The sequence below is a fragment of the Equus caballus genome, chromosome 15 (assembly GCF_041296265.1).
Source record: "Equus caballus isolate H_3958 breed thoroughbred chromosome 15, TB-T2T, whole genome shotgun sequence".
Lineage (NCBI taxonomy): Eukaryota > Metazoa > Chordata > Mammalia > Perissodactyla > Equidae > Equus > Equus caballus.
In genome coordinates this window covers 55,813,788-55,827,305 of record NC_091698.1, presented here as the reverse complement: position 1 = coordinate 55,827,305, position 13,518 = coordinate 55,813,788, and the positions used below count along the sequence as shown (strand labels likewise).

Below are 13,518 nucleotides of genomic sequence, written 5' to 3'. Positions count from 1 at the left end.
GGAAGGCAAAGGGAAGGCAACGTTCGGCCGGTTCCCTGTCTCCCCGCAGGAGCTCGTCGCTCATTGGCTCCGCCGCTGTGGCGCTGGCCCGCGGTTGGCAGGGCCGCTGCCCCGCCCCCCCGGCGCCGGTCCCTCTGCCGCCGCCCGAGAGCGGGTGGGGTTGCGTGTGAGGGTGCCGCGGCCAGGGTTGCGGGCCGGCTCGCGGGAGTTCATGGCGCGAGCGCGGGCGGTGCGGGCCGCCGCAGGTGACGGAGGCGCCGCGAGGCCCGCTGCGGCCCTGTGGAGGTGAGCGAGACGCCGAGGGGGCGCGGGTGCCGGCCGTGGGGCGGGCCGGGCGGCGGGGGGCGGTGCCGCCGGCACCCAGCGCGTTCCCGTCGCGGCCTTCTCCCGCGGGCCGGGCCGGGTTCGGCTCGCCCAAACGCCTCCGAGCGTCCCCGCGCCGCGCGTGCCTGCCGCCCGGCCCGCTCCAGGTCCCTCGGCGCGTTCCGCCGGCTCACCACCTGAGGGAGCCCCCGCATCAGCCGGCCCGGCCGCGCCCCGCGTCGCTGCCCCGCTCCTCCAGCTTCGCCCCCCTGCCTGGCGCCTTTGTCCGCCCGCCGCCCGGTCTGTGCCCCGCGTTTCTGCCCCTGCGGCGGAGGCGAGGAGACCACGGAGGTCTGGGCTGCCCCGAGGACGCGCCGCGCAGCGAGCCTCTGCGCCGAAGGTTTGCGGGGCTTCTGTGTCTCCGTCCCGGGTGCCCGAAGTGATTCTCCTCTCTCGTTGACGGTGAAAGCCAAATGCCTCCGTTCTCGTCTGTGGTCGGGAAGCCTGGCGCCAGGCTTCACCCCTGGTGCGGGGTGACTCTGTGTCCTCTCCCACCCTGTTATGCCGAAGGCCTTTGACCTGCCCTGCCAGCCCCCCTCGCTGCCCATCTTCGCGCAGCCTAGGGGAAAAAACACTGTCCACAAGAGCCTTTTTCTATTTGAAAAAAGAAAATCAGGTGCCAATCGTGGACCTCTGTTTGGCTTTAATTAATTAATTAGAGTGGTTTTATTACATTTAAATCAAGATTGTGGGAATGGGGGAGAGGACATGAGGTGTGTTCTTAAAAAGTGTAATGTATTAAACAAATAGGGTTTTTGTTTATGGTGAATAACACGTTTCACCTTAAACATTAGCTTCTTAAAAAATTTTTATGATGAATGGGAGTAAATTTGGTAGTAATTTGAGCTTCAAACTCCTTGAGGACAGGGACTATACTATATTTATTTTTGTATCCCTGATGCTTGGCACAGAGTTGGGACTCACTAAATGTTTGTTGAACTACATGTATTTGGAAAGCCACCTAGAGCCTTTTTTCGTGGTGATCCTATTACCTGAAGATCTTGGACACCCTTGGTCAGTGGACATGTGACTCAAGGGCTCCTGGATTGAACTAGAGGATGTGATGGGAGGAGAGATGGGTGGGGAGCCCGGTGAGGAAGCAAGAGAAGCCTCCCCTCTGCAGGAGTGAGTATGTACGGTATGTGGGTGGCGGTGCCTTGGCTTTTTATATGAGTGTCAGGGTGTGATAAGGATTAAACCTTATCAGGCCAGTTGTCACATTGCTTCTGAAGACAAGGAAGAAGAGAACCTTCAAAAAAAGTTATTTCAAACATATAAAACTGATATTAATTACAGTTGTTGATATACCCTCCCCACCATTTATAACTAATGATCACATGGCACAATAACAATGATTATGCTTATCCTAAAATGTCAGGTTAACTTGGTTTTAAATTTCATTTGATTGCATCGTTAAAAATTAAGTATGTTCAGCCTTCGTTGTTTGTAGCATGGACGTTCATGCACAGGAAAATAAAAGAAATATTGCTTAGGTTTAGAATAAAATTATAATTCTTTTTAACCAGCTATTTTCTTTTACAGTTTAATTCCACCAGCCATGAATTGCTAATCAAAATATAAATCAGGCACACTTAAGGATTTTTTTTAGGAACATAAATTGTATTCAATTTTTTCCCCAACGTCTTATTATGAAAAATCTTAAACATATAACAAAGTCAAAAGAATTTTATAATGAACACCCATATACCCACCCCTTAGATTCTACCATTAATATTTTATTAGACTTTTTAATCACATATTTATCCATCTGTTCATCCTATCCATCCATCCACCAATCTGTAATACTCAAATGCCATTATGTTTGAAGAGATTTGAGATGTATATTCTGTGTTCATTTTAGGTCACTTTTATTTTTCCTTTACATAGTAGCAGATAATTCTTAATGAATTATAATTGATTTATAATGTTCTGAAAACATTTGGATTTCAGATGTAAATAAATCTATTTGTCTTCTCTATCTCTAGTTCCAAAAGATGAGTCGTGGCTATTCAGAAAACAACAACTTCCTGAACAATAACAACCAAATGGTGTTGGACATGATCCTTTATCCATTAATCGGAATCCATGAGACCATCAACTGGGAAACTGTGGCAAGGCTTGTGCCTGGATTAACACCCAAAGAGGTAAATAACAGTCCCCCAGATATCTCCTGAAAAATCAGAAAAAGTAATCAATTTAAAGGAACATCTACTAACAGAGAAAAAAAATATTTGCGTTTACATATTCATATGCATGTATAAATACTGAATGTACATATGATTTGACTAGATGAAAACTATATAAATTATATAATATATTAACCTACCTGGTATGTTTAAATTCAACCCTACATGTTTACAATAGCTGAAAATTCACTAATAATATCTTAATTTAAGCAATAGAAATATTCCTGTAAAATTATGGATAGATAGAATTTTTGTAAATCAAATTATGTTATTAAATCCCTAGTGCTATGTTTCTCAAACCTGAATAACGTACAGCCTTTTTTAAAGAAAAAACTTGAAAACTCCCAATGTTGACTTAAATTATTTTTATTTTAGTATAAATTAAATGTGCACTAACAGTACTAAGTGTAAACACACCTATTTGACCATAAACCAAATTTACGTGTTACAGACATGAGTGAAAACGAAAACCAACACAATTCAAACTAATAATGCTTTTGAAATTTGATAAGTAATAGTGTTTTGCTGAAATTCCTGATTATAACACAAATGGTGTGCAATCTCTTGTGGCACAGAGTTTTTTTGCATTCAGCCTGTACTGCCATGTGCCTTTCAAAGCCTTCACTCTTTCTCCACATTTCTCTCTTTAACCGGCTACAAAGCCTCACATTGCACCATGACATTCCTTGCCTCCCTCAGCACTAATGCATCTCTCCTTTACCAAGTCCCTTCCCTACTTTCATCCTTTTTTAAAGTTCGCCTTGGACAATTAAAATATTTCTTGGTACCAACTTAATTATAAACAGACAAGCAAATAGACACCAAAATATTCTGTCATCCTGATGATCTAGATGATTTATATTAATGTTATCCTCAGAATCAAAACTTAAAATCTGAAAACTCTTATAGGGAACTTTTAGATTTCTGTTAATTTATCCTTTAACCCCAATTTGAGAAACACTGACCTCAGAATTTTTGCTGTTAAAAGGAATCCTAAAGTGAGTGAATCGTCTCAGAGTTCTCGAAGTAGGAATAACATTAGTGATTTTCCCTAGTGGGTTTTAAGCTTGTTTACCACTGCCTGCCCCAAATCAGTAAATACTTGTGGAATCGGTGAATGAACCAGGTTCCACCCTCTTCTTTTACAGCTGAGAAAACCAGTACCCACAAAGATTACTTTCCCTCTGTTATGTTATAGTCTTTGTGAAATGATGAGCAAACTTTTTTTTTAGCGTATGTTATCACTCCTGTACTTTTTCACCTTTTTGATTTTTACGTTAGGTTTTAAAACATGGCAAACCTGTGAATTCAACTGTTTCTCCACCTTTTTATTGTGAATGTTTTCAAGCAGATAGAAAAGTTGAAAGAATAGTCTAGCATTCGTATATGCTTTATATAGATTCATCAATTCAGTTGATCTCTTTATGTAATTTTTTTCTGTGACATTTAAAAGGAAGCCTCAGACGCATGGTACTTTAACCCATAGACTGTAGCATACATCTCCTTAAAATAAGGACATTATTACATAACCACAGCACCGTGATCAAACCTAAGAAAATTTATAGTAACTCCATCATATCATTTGATAACCACTGCGTATTCAAATTCACTCCATTGAGGAATTATTTTTTTAGCTAAAATACAGCTAAATGTGAACCAGACTGTTTTTTTTTTGGCACCTGACCTAACGTCTGTTGACATCTTTTTTTTTCTTCTTCTTCTTCTCCTCCCCAAAGCCCCCCAGTACATAGTTGTATATTCTAGTTGTAGGTTTTGGCTCTGCTGTGTGGGACGCCACCTCAGCATGGCTTGATGATCGGTGCTAGGGCCACCCTGGGCTGCCGAAGTGGAGTGCATGAACTTAACCACTCAGCCATGGGGCCAGCCCCTGAATCAGACTATTTTTAAATAGAGTTCATTTTTAAACAGTTTTCTATTACTAAACAAAACATGTCCTTAAAGAACACGCACACACACGCACAAAGGAAACAAACAAAAAATCAGAATTATAGGGGCAGGCCTGGTGGCTTAGTGGTTAAGTTCTCACTCCACTTTGGTGGCCTGGGGTTCACAGGTTCAGATCCTAGGCACAGACCTATGCACTGCTTATCAAGCCAGGCTGTGGCAGGCATCCTACATATAAAGTAAAGGAAGATGGGCACAGATGTCAGCTCTGGGCCAATCTTCCTCAGCAAAAAGATGAGGATTTGTGGCACATGTTAGCTCAGGGCTAATCTTCCTCAAACATAAAAAAAGTCAGAATTATAATTCTGACCCTACCAGAGTAAGTTGTTGACACCTTGTATATATCCCTACAGATTCTTTTCTGTACGTATATAAATTCTTAAAGTAGACATATGACAAACGTACTGTTTTGCTACTTGCTTTTTCGCTTAGCGTATTGTAAACATCTTTGTGTCAGTTAATAGACTTCTACAACATTTGATGGCAGTATACTATTCTTTTATTTGAGCTTTGTCCTAATTTATTGAACCAGTCCCCGATTTAGGCCATTGTTTCCAACTTTTGACTACTACAAATGCCACTGTTAGAAATATCTTACTCTCCTTTCCTTAGGGGCTAATCTCAGAAGCAAAACTGCTTGATCAGAGCTTGTAGAGCATGCACATCTTTAAGGCTTTTGTTACATGTTCCCCACTAGAAGCGTCATCCATGTTAGACTCAGTCAGTATAGCTGGTTGCTTGATCCTTGCACTTTCCATATCAAGTATTATTTTTGTGTATCTTCTCAAAATTCTCATTTATGTATATTTTTAATTTAATAAATATCGCAGTGAAGTTTTAATTTACCTTTCTCTAAATTCTGAAGATGTTAAATGTTTTATATTTTACTGTTCCATGCTTTTTCTATTTGTGAATGTGTTGTTTTGTTACTAGTTTAATAACAGTTTTCTGTGTATTAAATATATTAACCCTTGATCTAGCTTATTTTTCTGTTTGTTTTCAGCCTAAGTTATTATTGATAGTCCCTTATATACAAATGTTTAAAAATTTATGTTAAAAATCTATGAATCTTTTACTTTGATGTCTGCCTTTTTTGTCATGTTTAGAAAATTCTTCTCACCTGAGGGTTATGTATAATACATAGTCACCTACATTTTCCTGATTACTTTCATTTGTTACATTTAAATCTTGACTCCACCTGGAGTTTATTTTAGTTTTAATTTTTTCCTAATAACTAATTAAGTGTCTCCACATTTATTGACTATTTCCTTCTTTATTACTGGTTTGAAATTCCACCTTCAGATCTGTTTCTGGACTTACTATTCTAATCCACTGATCTCTTTATCTAATCCTATTGACTGTTCAGTATTGACTCATTTTCAATATTGTTTTAATATCTGGTGGACAATAAAACCTTGTGTTTTTTTAAAGTTTCTTAAATGTTCTCTCAAGCTCCTGGATCATAATTTTTTTTTTCCATTTTGAAGATGACCTGTTGATATTTTGAAAGTGGAGAAAGGATGAATTAATATTTTTTTAGTTTAACTTAGTTTAACTCTAGTTTAACTTAGCTGAAATAATGTGTCTAATTTTTCCAAAGTAACTGCAGCATTTTACATTCCCACCAGCAGTGTATGAGGGTTCCAGTTTCTCCACATCCTTTTCAAACTTTTATCATCTGTCTTTTTTATTATAGCCATCTTAATGGGCGTAAAGTGATAACTCATGATTTTGTTTGCGTTTTCCTGATGACTAAAGATATTGAGCATCTTTTCATGTGCTTACTGGCCATTTATAGATCTTCTTAGGAGGAATGTCTATTCAGATACTTTGCCCATTTTTTAATTGGATTATTTATCTTTTTATTCCTGAGTGGGAAGAGTTCTTTATGTGTTCTACATAGAAGTCCCTTGTCAGATGTGTGATTTGCAAGTATACTCTCTTACTGTATGGATTGTCTTTTCATTTTCTTGATGGTGTCCTTTGAAGCACAAAGTTTTAAATCCTTAGTGAAGTCTAGTTTATCTAATTTTTCTTTGTTGCCTGTGATTTTAGTGTCTTATCTTAAGAAACCGTCACCTAATCCAAGGTCATGAAGATTTATACCTACATTTTCTTCTAAGAGTTTTATACTTTTAGCTCTTATATTTAGTCTTTGATCTGTTTGGAGCTAATTTTTGTATATGGTGTGACCTAGGGGTTCACCCTCATTTTTTTGCATATAGATATCCTGTAATTTTTGCTTAAACACAAAAGAATATTTAACAATATAGTTTACATTTATTTACAGTTCACTTGCTTTTTTGTTTAAGCAATCATATTCATTTCAAATATTCAGAATTCATAATTTTCTTATTTTTTAAGTATTGGAATTCACTGTAAACTTCACTAAATAAATCTAAATTCAGTTTGCAGTATAACTGTAAACTTTGCCTAAAATATAGCAAAAGAATCTGTGTTTTAAAATCCTGCCTATCACTTTCTCTGTGTTACAAAAAGTAAATTCATTTTGTAGGAGAAATGGATTCAGTTAAACCATTCATATTCTTTATCCTATACGTGTTCATGTGAACCTGTACAGTTTTCTAATGATGTTGTAGTATTTGTTTTTCTTTCTTTGCCCAGACTTTCGTCACTACTTTTTTTCAGTCCTCATACAAAAAACATATTCTCTGTTTCTCATTTATCGTATTATTTTTATTTAATTTTAAGATTTTGTTTAAAGAGATGGGCATATTGATTATATGGTGTTTCAGTCTACACTTACATCTCTTTGAAATGCCTTTTTAAAAAAGTGTTACTTCACTTTTCAAAGGACTAAGCCTTAAATAGGCATTTCTTTGTAATAATAGTAACTGTGTAAACAGTCCTTATTGAAAATAGTGCATGGGGCTGGCCCGGTGGCGCAGCGATTAAGTTCGCATGTTCTCCTTCGGCGGCCTGGGGTTTGCAAGTTCGGATCCCGGGTGTGGACATGGCACCGCTTGGCAAGGCATCCCACATATAAAGTGGAGGAAGATGGGCACGGATGTTAGCTCGGGGCCAGTCTTCCTCAGCAAAAAGAGGAGGATTGGCAGCAGATGTTAGCTCAGGGCTAATTTTCCTCAAAAAAAAAGAAAATAATGCTTAATATCTAGTGGGTACTTAACAAATATTTGTGTAATGAATGATGCCATACCCAATGCATTATTTATTTAATATATACATAGTATATATTTTTCTTCTTTTGCATCCCCCAGATTGCTTAGTCTGCTATGGAATTTGCCATCCACGTTGATGTTGATGGAGATTTAAAACTGGATGCTATAAGCAGTGTTGTTTGACCAAGACCCACAGTAAGGAAGGCAGTTTATGTTGTGACCTAGTACACACATAGAAATTACGTTTTCATGAAGGAGTACTTAGCCTTACTATGCTTAATGCACTCTTGATATTTTCTAATGTATTTTATTCCATTTTTTTTTCAGTTGCTAGTATGGATGTTCTAAATTGATTTCATGACCAACTAGTGGGTTAGGGGAAAACACTGCGTTAGAGCAAACTATGCCCGAATATTTGGCCATGAAGTGTTACTGCAGTGTTTTGTGCAAGGTGAACCTCACTGTTAGAACAAAGCTTTCCTTATTTTAATGAGGAAAATCTGGTGTCACAAATCAGATACTCTGGTTTGCTTTCCGTTGAAGGTTAGAATTTGGTGTTATTCCTTATGGAAACTCAGTTAATATAAAAATGAAAGCCAAATTTTTAACTAAATTATTAAAATTGTCATCTGATAACAGATGCAGATCACAGGGAAATATGGTTGATAAAGGCATTTTTCATTTTTCTACAAGAGCATAAATATGTTATGCCCTTGGGTTAAAGTGTATTAAAAAAATTCTAGCCAGAATTTTAGAAAAGAAAAAACAAAGTTCAAGGCTTTTGTGAAATGCATGCTAATTTTCTAGATGTTACCCAATGGATTAATAATCACTTATACAAAGTGATCATAGAGCCTGGCCCCGTGGCGCAGTGGTTGAGCTCAGTGGGCTCTGCTTTGGTTGCCCAGTTTCGCCTACACCACTCATCAGCCATGCTGTGGCAGTGACTCACATATAAAGTGGAGGAAGATTGGCACAGATGTTAGCTCAGGACTAATCTTCCTCAAGCAAAAAACGAGGAAGACTGGCAACAGATGTTAGCTCAGGACTAATCTTCCTCAGCAAAAAAAAAAAGATTATAGAAAAGTGTCTTCAAATAGAAGGCAAGAAAATGTCTTCTCATTTTCTAACTTAAAAAACCCCAGACCTACATTTCTTTCCTTTTATGTGATTACAGTGTGCAAAAAGGTTTGATGAACTGAAGAGCAGTGGAAGCTCACCTGTTGACAACCAGTATAGTCCTCTAATGGCTGCTGGAGATAGTCCTGTTGAAACTTTAGCCACATATATCAAATCTTCGCTTCTTGACACACAGGGAGAATTTCAGGAGACTCTACTTGGTCAGGATGCAGTTTCCAAAACAGGTAAGGTTTTAAAACAAAATGCAGTGTTTGTCCTAGTGATAATTCTGCAAGATATTATTCATTCCAATCAACTTTTCTCTATTTTTAAAGGCTAATATAAACGTTAATAGAAAAATCTATTAGTATTTGTATCTTCCTGAATTTTAGAAATTTGACTTTGCTATATTCGAAAAGAAATTTAAATATTAGTATACAGGTCAAACACTGTTACCAAAAAAAGCTCTTTACTATATCAAAATTTACTACTCCAGTCTGTAAGCATAGTTATGTCATAAATTTTAAAGGGATTTGACCCATACTTTTTGCTCAGTCTCTTTTTACTGGGAGAATCTTGCTTGTCTCTCGTGTTATCTTTTTTACAGCTGCCCTTTATTGCAGTCAACAATAGCTTGAAATGACACAGTGGCAGGGTAGAAGAGAGATTTTCCACAATTATGTTCAAAATAATAACTGGTTTTAGAAATCCTCGGAGTGTAGTGAGTTACTTTAATCTGCAGCAGCAGTCAGAGTATTGATATAAAAATTGGCTCCAGGAAAAGAAAACCATATTGTTGGTTTTTGAACATTTGACCCCCGTCCCTTCACACCATATCAATATTTTTAAATCTTCAGTGTAATGTTAGCAATTTGTGATCCTTTTTTTGTACTGTTTCTTCCATATACCTGTAGAAATATTAAGGGAAATTCCACCTGACAAAGTACCATCTTTAACTAGGCCTGGAAACCATGCATTTACAGTGTAACCATTCAGTAAGTAAAAATCAATTCTCAGCTAGAAACGCTAACCTCCCCCCTTTGTTTTTGTATGTGTTTGTTTCTGTATTTAAGGAAGACATAGTATAGCTTCCACAAGGAATTGTTCTTCAGAAAGTGAAAATTGTACTACTCGTAATGGTGGAGAAAAGACTGAAGAATCTGAAGGGTAGGAGGCTGGTTCTTTGCTAGATAAGATTTAATATGAATATCAACTTCAAATTATAAAATATTTGGTTGGTGATTGTATACATCAGTTACCATAATTTAGGAATTTCACACTACACAATTGCTGAAACAGTTGGAATCAGCTTAATTTGTGTGTTGAACGATAAACAGTTGCTTGATAGCTAAACGTATGGCTTATTCATGTTATTTATAAATTGGAATACAATTTTCCATTTTAAAAATTCATTTTCATATTTGTAAATATTAGAAATAACATCTATTAACATAAAACTTTGAAAAGTAAATTTTAAAACTCAAAGAAAAGTCTCTGCCATTAGTTCTCCAACTTTATTCAAGAAACTGGATTTGTATCTTAGACCTATTTGAATATAATTACTCATTATAGAAACATATAAAAATTAGAATATGTCTTCCAATATATTGCAAGTTTTGATAGCTTGTATTATTTTGTATATTTTACAAATATACATATTTTAAGTTTTCACTTTGATGAATTTTAACAAATGGGTGCATCATGTTGCCATCACCCAAATTAAGATATAGACCATTTTCATCTCTGAAAGTTCCTTTGTGTATTTCCAGTTTTGATAGTATTTTTTATAACAGCTTTATTACTATATAATTCATTTACCATCAAATTTACCCTTTTGAAAAAGTTCTGACGATGCATGATGGTGATGATTGTACAACAATGTGAATATATTTAATGCCACTGGACTATACACTTAAAAATGGCTAAGATGCAGATTTTATCCTATGTGTATTTTTGCTACCATAAAAAAAGTCACTCTTTTGAAGTGTATCGTTCAGTGATTTTTAGTTTATTCACGCAGATTTTTAACTGAGATTTTTGTGTGTGCCACAAAAATTTATCAGATAATATTTTTTACTGGAATTATCTAATATTTCATTTATGCAACTTTGGGCCAGTTCTTGGTGCTAGTCAAGACTTCTCTCTGCTTCCAAGTTTTTTTTTTTTAAGGTTGGCACCTGAGCTAACATCTGTTGGCAATCGTTTTAATTTATTTTTTCTTCTTTTTCTTCCCCCCCTAGTACATAGTTGTATATTCTAGTTGTGAGTGCCTCTGGTTTTGCTATGTGGGGCACCGCATCAGCATGGCCTGGCAAGCAAGCGATCCCATGTCCGCCCCTGGGATCTGAACCGGCGAAACCCCAGGCTGCCAAAGTAGAGTGCCCGATCTTAACCCCTTGGCCACGGAGCCAGCTGGAATTATCTAGTATTTCATATTGTGGTCCAGAAAGCCACAGAAACTTTATGCTTCTTTATACCAGCCATTATCTGTTTATATTTGACCATAATTTCTTTGGAAAAACAGTTTGCAAAGTTATTTAATTCCTTTGACTTTGACAGAGCGTTGATTAAGGATCCTTTTTCTGGTAGCCCAATTTTATTCCAATATAATTTTTTTTGTATTAGAAATTTATGAAGTTCAATTAAACACATTAAATTCGTATTGTAGAATAGTGTATCTCTTCCTGTTTATGCTGTTCCTTTTGTAATGACATGAAAGCACTTATGGCTCACACTGATGTGTCTTTTTGATGTGATATAACTGTCAAGGGAGAGTAAATTCAAGGCGTATATAATTTTTGAAGCAATTTTTCTGATGCATGATCTAAACTTTTCTTAAATTATTTTTAAATATGTAAATAAGCACATTGTCGTCTTAAGAATCCTTTTAGCCACATTTACTAATTTATATTTAATGAATGCCAAGAAACAAACTTTCTTGCTGTTAAAAATAAAGTACCCATTCTAATTTTTTTGTTCTTTTTAAGCTATTTTCCTACTTACTAACAGTAAGAAAATTTTAGTATTTAATCTTTATCTCCTTCCCATACCCATAACCATGTAAAAGTGCTGTTTTATGTTCCTCAAAAGAATTAGAATGTATTATTTAATTTTTTTGGGTGAATTGGTATTTTTTTTAAAACCTTATAATTAACTTATAACTTGAAAAGTAAATTTTAAGCCATGTAAATTATGAGTCCTTTAGTAAAAATATTTTTGTTTTATTAAATCAGTAGCTTAACTAAAATTAGTGATAATCTAAGATAGAATCAGGTTAGCAAGACAATTATGAAAAATTCTGAATGTCAAACCCTATAAAACTGATTTTGTGGTCAAAACCTTCAAAAACTTCTTGTTCTCGTACTTCCAATAAATATCGATATTCTTGGCTCCTCTTCTGAAACTCTAATAATTTCGTTTCTGTGTAACATTTTTTATGAAGGCCAAACATGTTGATCCATGTATGTGATGAAGCAAAAAACCTGAAAGAAGATTTTATTTGCCCACGAGATCTTTTGATATCAGAAATGAAGTACTTTGCTGAATATTTATCTATGGATGCCCAGCGCTGGGAAGAGGTGGACATTTCAGTTCATTGTGACGTTCACATTTTCAACTGGTTGATAAAATATGTTAAAAGGAACACTAAGGAGAATAAAGATTGTGAGATGCCTACTTTAGGTAAAAGACAATCTATTGCTTATTTTGTAGTGAAATTTCTGTGTCACCTGGTAGTTGCTTCAGGCCAAACATGAAATGTGGAAAATTGTTCGGACGTTAGTATTTATGCTCAGCTTAGGAAACTGATAGGTCATCTTTTTTTAGTAAATTACAGTGAACTTATGGCAAATGGACAAGTCTCTAGATCAGCAGTTCTCAGTGTGTGATACATGCACCACTTGAGTCCTGGAGATCCTTTTAGAGGATCCACGAGGCCAAGACAATTTGCATAATAATACCAAGATGTTATTTGTCTTTTCTGTGTGTTGACATTGTTCTGACAGATGGTGCAGAAGTAATGGAGGATAACACTATGGGAGCTTTAGCACACATCAGAGCAGGGGCACCAAACTGTACTAGTGGTCACTGTATTCTTTAACAGTGTGTGCTCACAGTTAAAAAGGAAAAAAAGAAGAGAAAAAAATCCAGTTTCACTTAAGAATGTCCTTGATAAAGCAGTGAAGATTACTGATTTTATTAACTCTTGACCCTTGAGTACATATCTTTTTAATATTCTTTGTGATGACACAGGAAGTACACTTCTACTGCACACCAAAGTATGATGGTCGTCTTGAAGAAAAGCACTTGTGCAGTCGAGCTGCAGGTTAAACAACCTGCTTTTTTTAAAAAAGTGGGAAACCATTTTTAATTGAAAGAATGACTGACAGACACATTTCGGTTGTTCAGACATAGGCATTTGACAGATATTTTCCTGAAAATGAATTAAGTGAGCTGGTCAGTTTAAGAGAAACAACTGACAGTATTTGTCACCAACGATAAAACTCAAGGTTTCAAGTGAGAATTAGCTTTGAAACTTGTGTCTGCTTCCATGTGCTTGACAGCTTCTCAATATTTAAAGCCTTTTCTGATGAGACTTGTGATCATATTAACAAATGTGATTTTTTTTTGTATATCGTACAGTGAATGTTTCAACACTTGGAAGATCTGCATATCTAAGTGACCTATCTTTTCCAAATGGCCACTGCATAAGGTTAAAAAAAATCATGCATGGATTAAAGATCTAT

At 36.7% G+C, this 13,518-nt stretch overlaps 1 protein-coding gene across 16 annotated transcripts in view; it reads left to right on the top strand.

Moving 5' to 3' along the window:
- The first annotated feature begins 113 nt into the window (after positions 1-113).
- The window catches only part of SANBR (SANT and BTB domain regulator of CSR), a 54,263-nt gene continuing 40,858 nt past the window's right edge, over positions 114-13,518 (top strand). For 2 of the 16 annotated variants that reach the window (XM_023619056.2, XM_023619053.2), the window contains exons 1-5: positions 138-285; positions 2,349-2,507; positions 8,832-9,018; positions 9,847-9,940; positions 12,216-12,454. In XM_023619056.2, the coding sequence (XP_023474824.1) occupies positions 2,358-2,507; positions 8,832-9,018; positions 9,847-9,940; positions 12,216-12,454 (670 nt within the window). In that variant the 5' untranslated portion in view covers positions 138-285; positions 2,349-2,357. Of the gene's footprint in view, positions 286-339; positions 766-2,348; positions 2,508-8,831; positions 9,019-9,692; positions 9,769-9,846; positions 9,941-12,215; positions 12,455-13,518 lie in introns of those variants that run through there. The other 14 variants (XM_070235449.1, XM_070235446.1, XM_070235450.1 and 11 more) reach the window with 10 other exon arrangements.